Here is an 18,500-nt window from a genome sequence, read left to right as displayed (position 1 = left end):
AGGATGCCCTAATTGTTGGTTCTGAATCTGTAGCCACATGATGTACAAGTGTAGAAAACGGTAGCACCTTCGTCAGCAGACCGAAGTTGAAGAGTGTGGTACTGCATTTCGTCGTTACCACACTGTGGACACTTTTCTTTAATCGTAGCGCCCTCATCCACTTCGCTTGTCTTGAGCGATGTTTTGACAAGTGATTTCTTGGATTTAAGAGAGGATGGAAAAGCATCAGGAGCAGTATGCGTCACGACCTTCAGATTGGCAAAATGCTTACTCTCGTAAGTTCTTTTGCACATCTGACATTGTATCGATGGTCTATTTGCAAACGAGTCGAGAAGAGTACCGCAATCTTGGCAGAAAATCAGCGATCCAACAGTAGACATAAGAGGTTTTTTCTGAAATTTTTCAAGTGCACTCGAATATTTTCTTTCTCCGTCGCGACGATTTATTTTTCGTTCACTTTTTTCCCAATAGTATTTCTTCGCGTCCATGTCCCAAACGTCCCAACCAATGGAACTCCCTGACCTGTCGAACGCCATCGTGGCGCAAGACGAGATGGGTCGTCCATTCATCATTGTGAAAGACCAGGGGTCCAAAAAGAGAACCCACGGTACCGAGGCCGTCAAATCACATATTTTGGCCGCACGGCAGGTCGCTTCTATTTTGAAGACTTCGCTAGGTCCACGTGGTCTGGACAAAATCTTAATCTCACCAGATGGAGAGATCAACATTACCAATGATGGTGCCACCATCATGTCTCAGATGGAGCTAAGCAACGAAATTGCAAAGTTACTTGTCGAGCTATCCAAATCGCAAGACGATGAGATCGGAGACGGAACTACGGGAGTTGTGGTTCTTACTAGTGCTCTTTTAGATCAAGCTCTTGAGCTGATTGAAAAAGGTATTCATCCTATCAAAATAGCACACGGGTTCGAGAAGGCTTGTAAAATTGCCCTTGAGCAGCTCGACAGAATTGCGGACACTGTTTCCATTGATCTGGAGAATCTGGAAAACAACACCAAACCTGAGAGCGAGCTATTCAAGGCAGCCAAAACTTCCCTTGGCTCGAAGATCGTTTCCAAATGTCACGACCAGTTTGCTCGTATGGCTGTTGAAACTGTGCTCAACGTCGCCGATTTGGAACGTAAGGATGTTGACTTCGAGCTTATTCGTGTGGAGGGAAAATTGGGGGGCTCTCTGGAGGATTCCAAGGTGATCAACGGTGTTATCATCGACAAAGACTTCTCTCATCCTCAAATGCCTAAGAAAGTTGAAAATGCAAAAATTGCCATCTTAACATGTCCGTTCGAGCCACCAAAACCAAAAACCAAACACAAGCTGGAGGTGAGCACTGTTGAGGAGTTCAAGAGGCTTCAGACTTACGAGCAGGACAAATTCAAAGAAATGATCCATTGGGTGAAGCAGTCTGGTGCCAATATGGTTGTTTGTCAGTGGGGATTCGACGATGAAGCTAACCACTTACTTCTATCCAACGAGCTGCCTGCTGTGAGATGGGTTGGCGGAACAGAGATCGAGACAATTGCTATGGCCACCAACGGACGGATTGTGCCGCGTTTCGAGGATCTGACCGAATCCAAGCTCGGCCACGCTGGTAAAGTCACAGAGGTGGAATTCGGAACTACTAGAGACCATATGTTGGTGATAGAGGATTGCGATAACCCTAGGGCTGTGACTGCTTTGATTAGGGGATCTAGTAAGATGATTGTGGACGAGAGTATCCGTGCTCTCCACGACTCGCTCTGTGTGGTTCGCAACCTTATTAAAGACAGCAGAATTGTTTACGGAGGTGGTTCTGCAGAGATTTCGTGCTCCTTGCGTGTGATGGAGGAGGCAGACAAACAAAAGGGCATTGACCAGTATGCCTTCCGTTCGTTCTCTCAGGCTCTGGATGTAGTTCCAATGTCCTTGGCTGAGAACTCCGGTCTGGATCCTATTGAAACGCTGACGCAACTTAAGGCAGACCATGTGCTGAAGCAAAACTCCAGGCTCGGCGTGGACTGCCTGGGAAACAATAACAACGACATGAAGGAACTGTTTGTGATTGAGACCTTGATAGGAAAGAGACAGCAGCTTCTGCTGGCCACACAGCTTACCAGAATGATCTTAAAGATCAACGATGTCATTATCAGCGGAAAGGATCAATACTAGTTAATAAATAGGTAATCAGATTAGCTTTTGATATCACTCATTCTCCCTTCGAAATGAAAACTTGTGGTGCTTGTGTCTGGTTGGTCAGATTGTGCTGGCTGTTGCTGTTCGTCAGCCTTCTCAATTTCTTGTTCCATTTTTGTTGGATCGTAGAACGCTCCCCAGATACTTTGTAGATACGTGAATTCTTTACTGATGGCCACAGCAGTCTCGAGCGAACGGTCAAGGTCTCCCATGCTGGTCATCACATCGTCCATGAGTCCAATAAGATTGGTAATATGTGCGTCTCTAAACCTTTCGAATAGAGGAAGTGGTGTTTCGTCCGAGGAGTTCATTGGTAAATAAACTTTATTTTTTCGTGTAGCACTTTTTACTTAATTTGCCCATATGTATCTAAGACAATTTATCACAAGGCCACTGAGGCAGCACATGGTCCGATGGCCGAAAATTCAGGCAATTCAACAGACAAGACTGATCTCAGAAGAGTCGATTTTGCGTCAGAGCGATTTGGGAGAGGATGACGATGCAACGAACACGGGTGTGATCCTCAAAGAGAATAAGGAGACTCTTCTTTATTTTGACAGACTCACTCCTTTCAAGGCCGGAAGATATGACTTCAGTAGGTTATTGGGCTCATTCGTTATGGATTATTCGGACAATGGTCTCAGAAAAAGAGTTCTCGATCTAGCTCAAGATAGCAACTCTCCAAACGCTTTACAAATTAAGGGCTTCAAATACATCCCGAGGGATGGCGGAGCCTTTGTCAAGCTTGCAGTTCCACCCGATATGGATGTCAAGGTGTTCAATAAGCAGATAATGGACAACGTCAGCAGAAACTTCAACGACTCAATATGGCATTATTTGACTCACGTTCGATGCTTCCCTGTGAAAGGTACTCCATGGATTGAAGACCTTCGCAGGTATCCTAGTCCCAGAATCAAGATATGGTTTGAAGGGCCGCGCCTTACTCAAGAGAACTTATATCTATTGTTAAGACGGTACGGAGAGATAAATGATATTATTCCACCTCCTCCAGATTCAAAAGACCCATTCACAATTGTCATTTATAGATCCATAAGAGCAGCCATTTGTGCACGGCACTGTGTGACAGGGATCAGGGTTGGTGACACCGTGGTCCATATCCAGTATGCGCCAATTGTAAAGGTCAACTTGATAGGAAACTTTATCAACAACCACTCGCGTGTTGCTATTCCCCTGATATTTGCCATCTTGGCGACACTAGCGGTCCTGGTGTTTGACCCCATTAGGTACTTCGCTGTCAAAGAGAAGATTACGTCCAAATATTCTTTGGAAAAGAACCCATACTTCCAACAGATCTCGAAGTTGGCATATAGAACTCGTGACACAATGTCCAGCGTTCTTTCGTTGCCTGAACAAACGCACAGAGAAATTATCAATGGAATGGATGGAATGTGGAAAGAAATGGAAATTGTTGCCAAAGAGCTGAAGCTCTGGATTGAGGAAAATGTTAACTCTTTTATCGTTATTCAGGGACCTCGAGGATCTGGTAAAAGAAATTTGGTCGAGGAGCATGTCCTGAAAGACAGACCCAACTGTCTCTACATTGATTGCGAGAATATCATAAAGGGCAGGAAGGATCAGGAATTGATCAAAAACTTTGCCAATGAATTCGGCTACTTTCCCGTCTTCTCGTGGTTGAACTCGGTCTCTTCGTTTGTGGATTTGATAGTCCAGGGTCTAACAGGTCAAAAATCAGGAATTAGTGAGTCCAAAGAGACGCAGGTTAAAAATATGCTGTCTTTGACGAGTGCAGTTATTAGGGACATCTCTCTTACCAATTACCGTTCTGCAAGGCGAAACGACGATTCTCATATGAAGGAAGAAGACTTTTTACAGCAAAATCCACAGGACAAGCCTGTTGTGGTTATTGACCGATTCCAGGCAGCTCGCAAAGCCAACAACGCAAATGCATTTGTTTATCGAGAGCTTGCAGAATGGGCAGCAAGTTTGGTGACCATGAACATAGCCCATGTCGTTTTCGTGACAGATGACGTTGGAAGTTTGGAGACTCTATCCAAGGCCCTTCCAAACACGCCTTTCAAGCGCTGTCTTTTGACGGATGCATCGAGCTCAACGGTCAAGAATTTCATTGAGCAGCAGCTTTCGCACGATGACAGATTATCACGCTATCTCGAAAAGGATAGAGATACTTTGATGAAGTGTGTCGAACCTTTTGGTGGCCGCGTGCTAGATCTCCAAGTATTTGTGAGGCGTATGCGCTCGGGAGAAACTCCAGAGGAGGCCTTACAAGGCATCGTCGCCCAATCTATCGAACAGCTCAGTCAGCTTTTTACTAGAAATGGCGCTTCTGGTTATAGTGCATCTCAGGCATGGTGTATCATAAAATTACTGGCAGAAAAAGAGGTTGCAACATACAACGATGTTTCTCAGCTCCCATTACTGAAGAGTGACACCCATAATATACTGCAGGCCATGGAGAACGCCGAACTAATCACTATCATACGTGAGAAAGGATTAGTGAAACAGGTGAAACCGTCAAAACCGTTGTATCACTTAGCCTTCGAGACAATGGTGAATGAGTCAAGAATATACCATTCGTTGGAGACGGACTATCTGACAAATCTTATCAAATTCCATCGATCTAAAATTAGCCAGTTTGAGGAGGAGCTCCAAAAGTATAGTGGCATCGACGATCACAAACTGTTCAGGGAGAGACTGACATACCTTTCCAATAAGATTGAGGCCAGCACTAAAAGTATCATTGAATGCGAAAAAAAGCTTTCAAGCCTACAATGAACTTGTGAATTCTCTATTGATTCTCTAGTCGATCAGACTCAATCCTCTTTAATGCCTCGCTTGCAGACAGTCTACAAGAGCTCTCGTAGACCATCATATCATCGAAAACTTGCACACATTGGGGAAGATCCTTCAACTTGAACAATAAATCATCTGTGGATTTGCGGGTTTTGCGAAAGAAAGCAGTGTTCATGGCGCCATACGATCGGGAAGATTTGACTTCCTGCCAGTCATCAGGTGGCGTGCCAAAAGTGTTAAATATGGAAGCAAGTAAAGCTAGGTCGCTGTGTGCAGAGTCTTTGGAGTACGGCGTGGTAAAATCTTTGCTTGATATCAGCATCAAGATCACACCAACGGACCATATATCAACTTTGTTAGTATAGTCTTTGACCGAAAGTAACAACTCCGGCGCCTTGTAATAGCCAGTTGCTATATCTGTAATTTTACAATCTGGTTTTTCTAAACCATTGTTGTCTGGCTCCATATAGCTGATACCAAAGTCAATAATCACAGGTTCCAGATCGTGAGGCGACTCAAACATTATATTATTCGGATTAATATCTCTATGAATGACGCCCTGACTGTGGATAAATTCAAGCCCTCGAAGCAATCCTTTGAAAATTTGGATGATCTGGGACGTACTCAAGTTGTTTATCCTATTTTTTGTGATTGTACCATCCTGCAAGTTAAAGATAGACCGCAAGTTGGTATTATTTGCTATCACGCCGTTCAGATCGCTTTTGTAAAAAGGGAACAGTAACCCAATTTCTATGGGACTTTGGTAAAATGCAATCAGGCGCACAACATTTCTACCTGAGCTGGTACCATTCTCCTTATCACCTTTATCTTGGGCATCCGCCAGCTTTCGTAACACTTTCAACTCGTTTTTCACATTGTGTGGAGGCAGTTCATCTTCTGGTTCAGTGATTTTTAGAGCATACTCAGGAGAGGAGAACTCCATATCACCCCGTCTCCTGCACAGGTAGACGTCACTAAAGCGGCCTCCGCCGATTCTTTTCCCCACCTCAAAATCGCCCTTTTTTGTTTCCATTCAAATATTCTAAGGTTGATATTTTTTAGGTGATAAAATTGATTTCAAACTACCTCACGCTACTTTATCTCAATTTCACCGCTGCTGAGTTTCTGTTCTTACCTCAAATTTTATGTCATAGACTTGTGTTTTGCTTTACATCTTCTGCTTCTCTTCTCAATGAGCGTTCCGGGATGGACGCATATGGAATGCGATTGCTCCATTTTTAACGAGTACCCTATGACTACAGAAAGTGAGTCTCTAAAATTGAAATCGCTCCATAAGGTTCTTGAGTCTCAAGATACAGCGCCACTCAGATACTTAGTAACCACGAGATCAGGAGCCATGAATATTGAACAGCGTTCAGTCATCTGGCCCAAGTTGCTTGAGTTGGATTCCTGGAATCCTCCTCCACCTGTTCCGCACCTCAAGCACGAAGATCATGAACAGATAACCAAGGACATTGAACGATCTTTTGTGTTCTATCCAAAAACGAACCCTGATGAAATGCTGAGATTACGTCAACGCCTGGACAATCTGATCAATGAGACCTTGTGTGCATATCCAGGACTCAACTATTATCAAGGCTACCATGATGTCGCGTCGATCGCCGTTTTGATCTTTGATGATGTCATGGCCTACAAATTTATGACCAAGCTCACACTGATGTACCTCAGAGACCACATGTTGCCAGATATTGAGTCTACAGTCAGAGAACTCAAACTGATACCCGAACTTTTGTCCTTAGTGGATCCCAAATTACACGCTCTCATTGGCTCAATCGAACCCCTTTATGCGCTGAGCTCGATGATCTCTCTATTTGCGCATGATATCGCAGATTTCAACGGTCTATGTTTAGTTTGGGACTTTATTCTGGCCCAAAACAGTGCTGTTTCGGCGTACTATATTTATGTGGCGGTACTTGTCTTTTATAAAGATGATATTTTGAACGATCTGGATGATCTTTTGGGCAAGTCTTTCACGAGCGACGATACGCTCACAGAAGAGACTGAGCTGAATCTCTCGGACAGAGACCTTATCCACGTGACCCTGAACAATTGGATAAGTCACAATCTCAAGTGCAGCCATCTTTTTGAAATACTCAAGAATGCCATGCGGTATATGAGCGACTTCCCGCATGAGACTTTGCAAACGACGAAAGGCTTAAGCAGATACAGCATGCTGAGGGCGTCGTCCCTTGACCCGGAACTCATCCTTTTGCATACGAGCGAACAGAAGCGGTATCTGAAACGTTCTCGCGTCTCCAAAGCACTGGTTTCGCATCACAAAACTCTTTCACTGGTCATCAAGTGTTCTATCGGTATCGGAGTTGCGGGCTTAGTGCTCAAATACTCATTAGGGTCAAGCGGATTCCGCCCTCGACATCTTGGGGTCGTTCATGCCGCATCCCGGTGTATCTCATCGGCGCAAGGATTTTTCGAAACGGTTTTCAATGGATTTGCAGAGTAGGGCAATTAAATTTTGACGTAGTTGGCAAAGAATAACAAGGCGGTAATAACCGATCCAATAGTGAGGAGTTTTGTAGACGAAATCTGATTGCTCTCGCATGCTCCGAGAGTAATCATAGTCTTGTTCTGATTGAAAAAGCTGGCATTTCTTTGCTCTTCAATATCTAAAATCTTTGGGGTGGATGAGTTTTTAGACCATCCTTGTTTATCGTGATTCGTCAAATACAGCAAATCATCCTCCACGTTGTCAACAACTGTCTGCTGGACGTTTCCGAGAAAATCTGTGATTAGCACATCAGAGAGATTCCTTTGGAATAGATCTGTGCGAACGCCGGCATTGGAGTGTATTTTTTCGAAAGTGTACGAGTCCACCAGATCCTGTAATGTTGATTTGCTGTCTTTTTCCAGCTTTTCCAGAAATTCCAAGTTGAAATACGTAAATCGATCGATGACAGCCACCCCAATTTCAGTATCTGAATGGTGAGAATATGAACTCTCATGTAAATCAGACGAACCAACAGCAAGAATATTTGGTGAATAAAACTTGCTGTACATGGTGTTCGCCTGACAAGTATCAATCATGAAGAAAATCTCGTTGTAGCGCTTCTTCTCGTGCATTTCTTCAAAGGCATCTGCAATATCATATGAAGAAATCTCCTCCGCGTCTTGGAATTTCAGAAACTCGTCTCCACCATGGCCGGTCATGTAGATGAAAATGTTCGAATGTTCATCGGTAAGCAGTCTTTTCGATTTGGGCTGCTCTTCTGGCCATCTGTCTGTCAAAAGACGAATGAAGTTTTCAACCGTCACTTCGTATCCACGGTAGTCGACTTCAATGTTATCGCCGTATAACTCAAGCTGCCTATCGGCATTATTGAAAACAAATCCAGGGAACGCGTTTCTCGGATTGCAGGCTATGTCGTCCGAAAGCATCAAGATGATTTGCGAGTCTGGAATACCGAGTCTTTTGACCGTTCTGTACATACTCAGCACATTCGCCATATGCCTGTAGTTGAACCAGAATCTCGAGGTTGACACCAAAACCGCCCAGTTATTTGTGTGCCTTGATTCAGTGGTATTAAGCGCAAAACATGACGCCAGAAGGAATGCTGACCAAAAGATCTTAAATCCCTTCATCTGAGTTTAATATCTTACTAATTAATTGTAGTTTTTCTGCGTGATGGGATCTAGCTTTTGGCTGTGCAAGCAAAAACACTGAATATAAATAAAATATGATGCGTATCTTTATACGACGATTTAGCATTTCGCTGCATGTGCAGAGCCAGATCTCGAGTCTTTCTCTTCGCCCTTATCAACAGGAATGTGTTGATACGTGTTTAAAGTCGCTTGAGACTACTCGTCGAATAGCAGTGAGCCTTGCTACCGGAGGAGGCAAAACTGTCATTTTCAGTCATTTGATCGACCAGATTCCACCAAATCCAAAAACGGGACGATCTAAAACGCTCATATTGGTGCATCGCAAAGAACTGGCGGACCAGGCAATTGCATCTTTGCGAAAAGTGTACCCTCAATACAAGATAGAACTGGATATGGCAAATCGCAAACCTTCACATGCACCAGACATTGATGTCGTAGTTGCCTCAGTTCCAACTTTGAACAGGAGTGCTCAGCGATTGGAGGCCCATGATCCCGGTGAATACAAGGCTATAGTGGTCGACGAATGCCATCACGGTGTCGCAGACTCGTACACTAAGATTCTGAAGCATTTTGGCTGCGACTCTGCAGATTGTGATATAGCGCTACTCGGGTTTAGCGCGACATTATCGAGGTACGATGAACTGCCACTTGGTCTTGCTTTTGACGAAATTGTCTTTGACAAAAATTTGGTGGATCTCATTCGAGAAGGCTATTTATCTGATTTTTCGTGGATCCAGGTTTCTGCTGGTCTCGAGCTCTCCCAGGTTTCCATCGGCAAAGATGGAGATTATAAGATGGAAGAGCTGGCAAATCATGTCAACAAAGATGAAATCAACGCTCTTGTCTTCCAAAGTTACCAGCATTTTGCACAAAAGTATCAGCTGAAATCATCCTTGTTTTTTTGCGTTAATGTTGCCCATTTGGAAAGTTTGTCGCTGGTTTTCCGCTCTAATGGTGTGAATGCACAATATGTGACAGGCAATACGTCTAAATTTGAGCGCGAAAGACTGGTAGCGGAATTTTCAAATGGACAGCTGCCTGTTTTAATGAATTGTGGTGTGTTTACAGAAGGAACGGATATTCCTAGTATTGACTCGATATTCATAGTACGTCCGACGCAGTCAAAAACCCTTCTTACTCAAATGGTTGGACGTGGGCTACGGCTTCATGAGAGCAAACATAGATGCTACGTGATTGACTTTGTGGATGCACACAGAGTGGGCGTTCATTCCAATCCCACTCTAGAAGGAAAGATCAAGACTAACGGAGTTTCTCTGTTTGAAAGCGATACTGGTCGTGGCAGAAAGGAACCTCCAGAGATCGAAGATATCAAATACATGGAGTATGACACTCTTGATGGCTATCAAAAGATCTTCGAAAAGTTTAAGGAGCAAGAAGTGATTCAGACAGAAAATATATTTGGCAAGTTTAAGACAAGCCAGTTTCCATGGATCCAGTTGAGGCGTGATGTCTGGGGACTCAACATAGGGAATGAAGAATTTTATCAGATTCAAATACACCCTACCGGAGCTAAGACCTTGTCACTTGTCAAAATCATTCGTCGCGGCAAGATCAGATACCCAGAGTCTCAAAAAATCACTGAGAAGGCGACCCTCGAGGAACTTTTTGTGGAATTTGAAAAACAACTCGAGAAGCATTCTGACAAGTATCGAAGCTTTCGCCAGACATTAATCCGCGGTGCGATCACTCAAAAACAGCGAGATTTCATTAGAAGCGTTACTATCAACCTGGTAGATAAAAACCCCAAAATAGATAAAGCGAAATTCGTTGGATTCCTGGACAAAAAGCTTAATAGTCTGAGCAAATTCGCTGCTTCAAACTTGATTTTCGCTTATACAGTTTCGAGAACGAACGCTCTCAAGCTGTTCGTCAAGCAACAGGTTCTCCCCTCGAAAGCGCTCCAGAAATACGTAGTCTCGAGATGATTTAAGCGCGCCAATACTGAGCGAGACTGTGTAATCTATCGATAACGACGGGCAAAAAGGCATTCACACTGTCATTGATGAGGTTTTGGAAGTGCAGCACCGCTTCCTCGTCGTTCAATTCGAGCATGAACTTTTCCTGAATTTTCCAAATTAGTTCGAACTTTTCAGTTTCGTTAGACACCCCGTTGCTACCTGAGGTCCTTAAAACAGGGATGGACGAATCTATCATGAGCTGAAAAATATTGAGAATCAAAGATGCATTTTTGCGCAATGTGATGTATGTGATGAAACAATAATTGCAGAACTTCTGGTAGTTTTCATTATTAAGACCTCCCATTCCTTCTATAATCTGAATCGGCAATTTCATAAGAGGCGGGAACGGTTTAGGATCCTGTCCTAAAATGTACCCAAAATCAGCATGGAAAAAGTAGCCATCAGTGGTCAGCAGTAAATTTTCCAAATGACGATCACCCACACCAAGTATATAAGTCAAAACACAGTAGCCAGCACATGATCTAACGTAGTTGTCCATCACTTCGGATTTGACACCCAGCGGTGCCTCAGGATCTGGATTGTAGGTCTGCAAGTAGGTGAGAATGGTCAAGTGCTTTTGAAGAATGGACGACAGGGAAGAGTTGGGAATAAACTGGATAAGCCCTTCAACGGATCCCAATGCCATAATCTTGTAAGGTTTCAACTTCATGTCCAAATTCTCATTTAAAAGTATACGCTCCACGAGAGTCATAATTTGAATCACGAACTGATCTTGTCGTAAATCGTCTCCTATCTTGTACATGATGGGGTAAGGAGGGCCCTCAATAGTTTTAAATACAATCTTTAGAGGATTCAGGCTGCTCTTGAACACACTTGACTCCTCAGGAATAGTTCCTGTCACGTGAACACTTGGATCCAATGGAAGTTGAACAGGTGCAAAATCCAAAAGCGACTCGTACTCTGACATGGATTTTCTTGACGACTTGAGCTTTGTGGCCTTGAACTTTTGAGCCAAAAGAGCCTTGAGTGCCTCAATTTTTTTCTGCGTCGGATCCTTCTTGAAGTCGATTTTGATTGTCTTTGAAATTGAATGTAATCTTGATATAAGTTCCACCTGGTTTCTTAGAGTCCAAATTTTATCTGAGCCATTTCTGCTCACTCCCAGATTAGCAACAAAATGGAGCAAAGTCCGAAGAAATATATGCTTGACACAGTTTGCTGGAACCTGTGACCCACGAGCAGTTTGTTCGGGAGCATACTCTGTTTGTTCGGCTGCGTTAGCTGCTCTGATGTTTCCTGGTGCAAATCTATATCTTTCTCGCTCATCATCCACTTCAACCTTAAGATTCCAATAGAAGAAGTTGGACAGCCTCTCGCTGTCTATCGAGCGTTCAATCAGGAATTTTGCCAAAGGTGATTGCAACTTCGGCAATTTCTCGATTATCTTTCCTTCCGGGTTCGTTATATTAGGATTATTGAGTAATTTAACCACTGGGTCTTCTTCTTCGGTGTTTATTACTTGGAACTCACTGGAGTTGGTGGTGTACGTTGAGTCTTCAAAATCTAAAAACTCGGAATTCTCTTCTGAATTGTTGTCTCCTTCACCATCGTCGTCGATATCCGTCCTCGGACTCAAATAGTTTGCTTCATTTTTGATACACTGAACCAATTGAACCATATACATTTCCAAGTCGTCATCTGATGCCAATCTAAGGCGTTCTAGCGCCATGTTTCTCACAATGTAATTTTTGTAATTTGCACTGAGCAGTTCAAGACAGTCGACAATTTCCATCTTTTGGATAAACACATTGGAGTACGGATCGGTATTTAAGTTGTTTATGATGACCAAAAACTCATTAACCTCAAAATCATCCTCCCAGTCAATACACTTGATAAAGTTAATCACGAAATTGTTGAACTCTGTATTATTTTTGTTCAGGATCAGATTGTTCAACAGGAAGAACCTATACTTCCAAATCATGTTCTTTTCCTTCTGGCTGAGTTTTTCAAAGAATTGCTTGTGCAAAATCTTGGTAAGTTCGGCCCTCAACTTCAGGGTAGGCTTTATATCTTTGTCTAGAGATGAGGATTGATGAGTTCTTTCTAATCTTCTGAATTTGCTTTCGATAGGATCTTCAATGATTTCCGACCTGTATTGGTCCGGATCAAAAATGGTTGGTCTTTTCTGTTTCTTCAAGTCCTCAAGGTTGCTTAGTTTTATCTCGTTAAACAACAACTGATCTCTATTGCTGACATTGTTTCGAGCCACTGCATTCATGACGTGGGATTCAGAGGTAGTGATGTTCAAAGTGGCATATTTGACATCAGAATAGACTATAGGGATCTCAAATTGCGCCAGCTCCAAATTTATATGCACATCTCCTGTTCTTTTGGTTATCAATAGCTGCTGTTTAAGTTTAGCGGCCTCCTTGGCATTTATCTGCTCAATTCTGCGAAAGGTTAGTTGATCCAGCCATTCAGCACGACTAGTATCCCCATGTTCCCTCTGCTTAAGCTTAGTCTCCAAAATTTGCATCTGGCTCTGCTTCTGCTGATCCACCTCAGTTTTTCCGTCTGCAAAATCCACTTTCAACCTCTGATAGCCTTTCATAAGCGTGCAGTTTTCCTGGTTGAACATGTACAATCTACATTCTCCTAGTTTGTTTTCTGAACCTGTTTTCAGCTTGTAATTGAAAAGGGACAAAACAAGAACGGCATCAAGTGGTAGTTGTGAATAGTCTATTGGTAGATGGATCCAGTTTCCTCGTGACGAGTTTTTGGAATTCCCGCTAGAGTATGCCACACTTGTTAAAACCGGGACTGTGAGCTGCTTTCCTGAAGACTCAACATAGACATAGACGTAAATCTCGTTGATAGGCTGATCCTTAAGTTTGGCCTGTATGATTCGAGAAGTGGCACTCCGCTTTTCAAGGGAGAGACATTGCGCAATCCTTTGGGTGTAATCGTTAAGCCCGTTTATTCGAAATCTAAGCGGCAGCTTCAAATCCTTTGAAAGACAAAAGCTGACCGAGTTTTGACTCTTAGAGTCGTAGTTCATAGGTACGCGAATTTCAGAAAATAGCTTAGGGTAGTTTTAAGTAGGCACAAAAAATAAAGTTACACAGCCTTATGGTTTTAGATGTGTACTTGGGATGCTAATGTAATCAACGCTGGACCCCTCCTAATCTGAACCTCCGGCAAGAATGCAGGCAAATTGAAGATTAACGCCGAGAATAGTAGCACCGTCATTTTATTTACTCCATTACACTAAACTTATTATCATTATTAGAACACGGTATTAAACGTCAACTTTTTCGTCTTTTGGAAGCGGAACGGCGTCAGCGTCGAGTTCGTTGGACTTGGTGGCCTTGGTACCTGGAATACTTTTGACAGATCTCACTGGCTCTGGGATATAGACCCTGGACTCCTGGTAAGTAAATTCGCCGATTTGAGCAGCATCAGTACCCAGCTCCTCTTCCTCCTCGCTCAATCTGATCTTGAGGAATGGAATTCTGTTAAGAACCAGCAGGAGGATGGAAGTGACAACAAAAGACCATGCGTCGATGGAGACACTGGCTGCCAGCTGGTAGCCGAGCTGCTTGTAGTGGTGGTTGAGCCATCCTCCCTCACCAGAGACACCATAGTCAGTAGCAATGATGTAGTCTGCAGCAAACAGACCGGTCAGCACAGAACCGGTAAATCCACCAACACCGTGAAGACACCAAACATCCAGACCGTCGTCAATTCCAATCATGTTCTTGATGTCAACCGAGTAGTTGCAAGCAATTGCAGTGAGAGCACCGATTGGAACGGCAAAGTAAACAGGCACGAAACCAGCTGCCGGAGTGATACCAACAAGACCAGCAACAGCACCAGAGCACATTCCGACGGTGGTCCATTTACGGCCGCATCTGAAGTAGTCGAGGAACATCCAAGCAAGGCCACCGCAAGCAGCAGCAAGGTTGGTGTTAACACAGGCGTAAAATCCTCTGATGGAGGCATCTCCGGAAGATCCTCCGTTGAATCCAAACCATCCGAACCACAGGAAAACAGTACCCAGAACGACACTTGTGACAGAATGAGGTCTGTACTTAGGCAAGTTGGAACCAGCAACCGGGTCGTGTCTCTTACCACAGATCAAAGCGTAGGCCAAGGCTCCGAAACCAGAAGCCTGGTGGACTGGTCCTCCACCGGCAAAGTCGTAAGCACCGAGGGTTGCAAGCCAGCCCTTAGCGTTCCATGTCCACATGGCACAAGGGCAGTAAACGACAGTCATCCAGAGAAACAAGAACACCATCATTGGGCCCAGTCTAGCTCTCTCGCACGCACCACCGAGCATAATGCATCCGGTGATCATGGCAAACATTCCCTGGAAAAAGCAGAAAACAATGTCCGGCACAGTAGACAGTGCGTTAGAATCTCCAAGAACTTTCATCAGGCAAAAATTGTCCAATGATCCTAAAAACACAGATGAGTTGGTACCGAAAGTAAGCGAGTACCCCCAGAAGAACCATTGGAAGGAAATCAAACAGATAGCCATGAGCGATGCCCACAACAGAGAAAGAGCATGTTTCTTTCTAGATAGCCCAGAGTACAGAAGTCCAACACCAGGAATCATAATCCAGACCAGCACACCACTGACCATGACCCAGACCATGTCGGCCTTGTCATAGTCTGCAGCGAGGTCCTCGGTCATTGAGTCTTTCATCGTTGCAAAAAATGAGTAGTATTGATTAGACGAGAAAATCTGCGCATCTCGAGATATTTATATTCAAAAAAGCGGGTCCATTGTCTAGGCATGGCAGTTTCGTTGCGCCGGAAAGCTCTCGTAGCTGCGAATGTAATCTCCAGCCACAAATATTTCTTCAAGAAGCCCGGTTCGAGATAAATTGATGTGATTGGCTGTTTATGCACTTATCATGGTACTTATCTACATCTCCGACTATTATTTCATGCATCTCTATTGTATCCTGCGATGATAAAAATACATTCGTGCGAAAACCATCTTTTCCTGCTGCACCGACAAAAAACGCACGATTGTACGGCAGCATGAAGGAGGGCAGTATGAATTCTCAAGCATGCGCTTGAGTCAACTCTGCACACTTGACTGACTCATTTAGCTTTCGAAACGCACGCTCTTACGTCGAGGCTTCACAAATTGTTCTGGAACTTCAAGCTGAATAGGGGTCTCCGATTCGCTATCGTCAGAGTCAAGAGACATCTCGACAAGCATTTCCCGAATTTGGTCCCTGTTGTACTTGATGATTCCCTCCCCGAACGAGTTTCCCGAAGACGTGAAGGATGCGTTACGGTGCTTGCGCGCTTTCCCAGGGACACGCAGTGGGACGGGAGCCGTAAATTGTTCCATCGAAGAGTTGTCTGAACTTGAGCATGCAGAACCTGTTTCGTGCGGCTCTCCAGCTACAAGCTTCTCAGAGCTCTTGATATTGCGCATGCTAGACACTATGATTATCTTCTTTTCGATCTTCAGATTGTTCGTATGAATGGGTTTTCTGTAGGACTCCAGATGTCTCTGTTTTGTCAGTCTGACGTTATGCTCGTCAACAACATCAATACGGAAATCCTCGTAGTCATGAGCGATGCTTGTTTCAAACGGTGCAATCGAGCAATTGATCTCGCCAAATGGATCGGCCAAGTAGCTTGTCAGCGGATAAATTCCACTGTTGTAATTGTTGAGCTTGAATATTGATATGCAGTCTAGGTACTCGTCTTTCGACATTTTGAAATCCTTAAAGCACGCGGTCGTTTCCTCATAAAGTGTCGTAAAATCAATATCGCGTCCCAGAAATTCGTCCCGTTGTTCTGCTACTACATTCCGCATGCTCATATAGCCATCCTTCAGTTCTGGGTAGTAGAATAGTTGTAAGCTAATATAAAGCCCACAGTGCGCCAGCTCTAAACTCTTCTCGTGGATGGCCTTCTTGAAACTTGTCCATCGGTCGTACAACAAGACAAGTTTCTCTCCTCGAGAGTTCATGATCTGGTTAGTCATTCCTTTGTTTGTTGGCTGGTGGGTGAGGAGACCGTGACAAAAGTCAAGCTTTCTGCAGTTTTGCGAGCACCAGCCAGCGCTGCAATCTCCGCAGTCCAGCCCGCTCATGAATCGAGCATGTTTCTGATCTGAAACATCGTGGGCTTCCTTGTCCCTGAGTCTTCCTTTATCGTACACCTTCAAAGTTTCACCACAGTAGCTGCAGCACTTGCCTACCTCTATGAGCTTGACCAGATCAAAAGGCGGAATAAGAATATAAGGGGCCTCCAGATACAGCGTTCCGAGATTAGTCATATCATGTTTTAGCACAATTGCCCCTTTAGAAACCTTTAGATTCGAGTTTTTGGAAACATGTTTAGCCAAAAACTCGATCCCAGGCTTCTTGTACGACGGGGGTTTGTCAATCACCATACAATGGGGAAAGATTGTGGTTGACGAAATTCGCTCGTGCGATAGATTCTTTGCCTTTCTAAAACACACCTTTGCACTGGTTGTTGAATTTTGTGTTAGCACGGTTAGCCTCCCAACAGGAGACAGAGCCTGTTTAGCGGACAGCAAGGCAGTTGAGTTTCCCAATACAGAAACCCTTGTCCTGACATAATCCTATTGGTCAATGGCGGTCGAGTAATTTCCGAGGCAATATGTGGGGTGCGCTGATTGCACCGCCCATTGCTCACTTTTTTTCGCTATATAAGTCGCCCTGTTTACCCAGCAAATCTTCATCAATCCAATTATGTAGGTCATAATGGTTTTGATTAGATACACTTAAGTTTTCGACGGACGGTCAGTCTTTTTGCTCTCCATATGATACAGCATTGCCGGTGCCCCTTTGAGGGCTGAGATTATACGGTCGGAACTTGATCTAGTTAATACTAGCGAAAAGAAAATGCTCCTGTATCAGAACAATACTAATCTTCTAGGGCTCCATCTTCTATTGTTGCACCAACGAAAACAGTCTCTGAGCAGGCTACTTTGTCTTTGAAACAAAGAAACGTGTTCAATGCAGACTCTCCCGTTTCCAAGGCAGTGTCCGCCGTGTACGATTGGGACACCTTTAAGTTTGCTCCCATCAGAGAGTCCACGGTGTCTCGGGCTATGACAAGACGCTACTTTGCAGACTTGGATAAGTATGCAGAGAGTGACATTGTTATCGTCGGAGCTGGTTCGGCTGGTTTGAGTGCGGCTTATGTTCTAGGTAAGGCTAGACCTGACCTGAAAATTGCAATCATCGAGGCCAATGTTGCTGTCGGAGGTGGTTGCTTCCTCGGAGGTCAACTCTTCTCAGCTATGGTTTTGAGAAAGCCAGCTGACTCATTCATCAGAGAGCTGGGTCTTGAGTACGAGGACGAAGGTGACTACATTGTTGTCAAACACGCAGCATTGTTCATCACCACCTTGTGTTCCAAGACCTTGGCTTTGCCTAATGTCAAGCTTTTCAACGCTACCTGTGTTGAGGATTTGATCACAAGAACTACTGATTCGGGTGAGACCAGAATTGCTGGTGTTGTTACCAACTGGACTTTGGTTTCCATGCACCATGATGATCAATCTTGTATGGATCCAAATACCATCAACTCCAAGGTTATTATCTCCTGTACTGGCCATGATGGTCCTATGGGTGCGTTCTGCGTCAAGAGACTGGCTGAGCTTGGTCTTTTGAAGAGAAACCACATGGGTTGCTTGGACATGAACCGTGCTGAGGATTCGATTGTCAAGAACACAAGAGAGGTTTTCCCTGGTCTTGTTTGTGCTGGTATGGAGCTGAGTGAATGCGACTCCCACAACAGGATGGGACCAACTTTTGGTGCTATGGTTCTATCAGGTGTCAAAGCTGCAGAAGAGGCATTGAAGGTTTACGAACTAAGAAAGAAGCAGGATATCGAGTCGTACTAATCGGCCCCCTCTTGGTGAACTCTTTGTTCATA

At 44.1% G+C, this 18,500-nt stretch overlaps 12 protein-coding genes across 12 annotated transcripts; 5 read left to right on the top strand and 7 right to left on the bottom strand.

Moving 5' to 3' along the window:
• Positions 1 to 8: 8 nt before the first annotated feature.
• Positions 9 to 380, bottom strand: OGAPODRAFT_49058 (uncharacterized protein; the record flags this gene model as incomplete). The annotated part of the gene is made up of 1 exon (XM_018355614.1): positions 9 to 380. The coding sequence occupies one exon, from the start codon at positions 378 to 380 to the stop codon at positions 9 to 11; it is 372 nt and encodes a 123-aa protein (XP_018210475.1).
• A 106-nt stretch (positions 381 to 486) lies between these two features.
• OGAPODRAFT_76495 (uncharacterized protein) lies at positions 487 to 2,465 on the top strand (the record flags this gene model as incomplete). The annotated part of the gene is made up of 1 exon (XM_018356182.1): positions 487 to 2,465. One exon carries the CDS (start codon positions 487 to 489, stop codon positions 2,164 to 2,166), a length of 1,680 nt encoding a protein of 559 aa, XP_018210474.1. The 3' UTR covers positions 2,167 to 2,465.
• On the bottom strand, positions 2,204 to 2,501 carry OGAPODRAFT_93988 (uncharacterized protein; the record flags this gene model as incomplete). Its single annotated transcript, XM_018357443.1, has 2 exons — positions 2,204 to 2,282; positions 2,323 to 2,501. The coding sequence occupies 2 exons, from the start codon at positions 2,499 to 2,501 to the stop codon at positions 2,204 to 2,206; spliced, it is 258 nt and encodes an 85-aa protein (XP_018210473.1).
• Positions 2,502 to 2,595: 94 nt separating this feature from the next.
• Positions 2,596 to 5,987, top strand: OGAPODRAFT_100183 (uncharacterized protein; the record flags this gene model as incomplete). Its single annotated transcript, XM_018352959.1, has 1 exon — positions 2,596 to 5,987. One exon carries the CDS (start codon positions 2,596 to 2,598, stop codon positions 4,963 to 4,965), a length of 2,370 nt encoding a protein of 789 aa, XP_018210472.1. The 3' UTR covers positions 4,966 to 5,987.
• Positions 2,643 to 6,016, bottom strand: OGAPODRAFT_76493 (uncharacterized protein; the record flags this gene model as incomplete). The annotated part of the gene is made up of 1 exon (XM_018356181.1): positions 2,643 to 6,016. One exon carries the CDS (start codon positions 6,014 to 6,016, stop codon positions 4,979 to 4,981), a length of 1,038 nt encoding a protein of 345 aa, XP_018210471.1. The 3' UTR covers positions 2,643 to 4,978.
• A 219-nt stretch (positions 6,017 to 6,235) lies between these two features.
• OGAPODRAFT_76492 (uncharacterized protein) lies at positions 6,236 to 8,501 on the top strand (the record flags this gene model as incomplete). Its single annotated transcript, XM_018356180.1, has 2 exons — positions 6,236 to 7,113; positions 7,158 to 8,501. 2 exons carry the CDS (start codon positions 6,236 to 6,238, stop codon positions 7,195 to 7,197), a joined length of 918 nt encoding a protein of 305 aa, XP_018210470.1. The 3' UTR covers positions 7,198 to 8,501.
• OGAPODRAFT_37824 (uncharacterized protein) lies at positions 7,708 to 8,526 on the bottom strand (the record flags this gene model as incomplete). The annotated part of the gene is made up of 1 exon (XM_018355345.1): positions 7,708 to 8,526. A coding segment is annotated over one exon (819 nt), but the record flags the coding sequence as incomplete, so codon positions are not given.
• Positions 8,527 to 8,699: 173 nt separating this feature from the next.
• Positions 8,700 to 9,872, top strand: OGAPODRAFT_49219 (uncharacterized protein; the record flags this gene model as incomplete). Its single annotated transcript, XM_018355619.1, has 1 exon — positions 8,700 to 9,872. A coding segment is annotated over one exon (1,173 nt), but the record flags the coding sequence as incomplete, so codon positions are not given.
• On the bottom strand, positions 8,963 to 17,008 carry OGAPODRAFT_93981 (phosphatidylinositol 3-kinase Pdd1p). The gene has a single exon (XM_018357442.1). The coding sequence runs from the start codon at positions 13,618 to 13,620 to the stop codon at positions 10,570 to 10,572; it is 3,051 nt and encodes a 1,016-aa protein (XP_018210465.1). The 5' UTR covers positions 13,621 to 17,008; the 3' UTR covers positions 8,963 to 10,569.
• Positions 13,861 to 15,270, bottom strand: OGAPODRAFT_49307 (uncharacterized protein; the record flags this gene model as incomplete). Its single annotated transcript, XM_018355622.1, has 1 exon — positions 13,861 to 15,270. One exon carries the CDS (start codon positions 15,268 to 15,270, stop codon positions 13,861 to 13,863), a length of 1,410 nt encoding a protein of 469 aa, XP_018210467.1.
• On the bottom strand, positions 15,679 to 16,986 carry OGAPODRAFT_13007 (uncharacterized protein; the record flags this gene model as incomplete). The annotated part of the gene is made up of 1 exon (XM_018353346.1): positions 15,679 to 16,986. The coding sequence occupies one exon, from the start codon at positions 16,984 to 16,986 to the stop codon at positions 15,679 to 15,681; it is 1,308 nt and encodes a 435-aa protein (XP_018210466.1).
• Positions 17,009 to 17,216: 208 nt separating the features above from the next.
• Positions 17,217 to 18,468, top strand: OGAPODRAFT_24225 (uncharacterized protein; the record flags this gene model as incomplete). The annotated part of the gene is made up of 2 exons (XM_018355267.1): positions 17,217 to 17,310; positions 17,603 to 18,468. The coding sequence occupies 2 exons, from the start codon at positions 17,217 to 17,219 to the stop codon at positions 18,466 to 18,468; spliced, it is 960 nt and encodes a 319-aa protein (XP_018210464.1).
• Positions 18,469 to 18,500: the final 32 nt, after the last annotated feature.

This window comes from Ogataea polymorpha (genome assembly GCF_001664045.1).
Source record: "Ogataea polymorpha strain NCYC 495 leu1.1 chromosome Unknown OGAPOscaffold_4, whole genome shotgun sequence".
Lineage (NCBI taxonomy): Eukaryota > Fungi > Ascomycota > Pichiomycetes > Pichiales > Pichiaceae > Ogataea > Ogataea polymorpha.
This window is presented reverse-complemented; position numbering and strand designations above follow the sequence as displayed.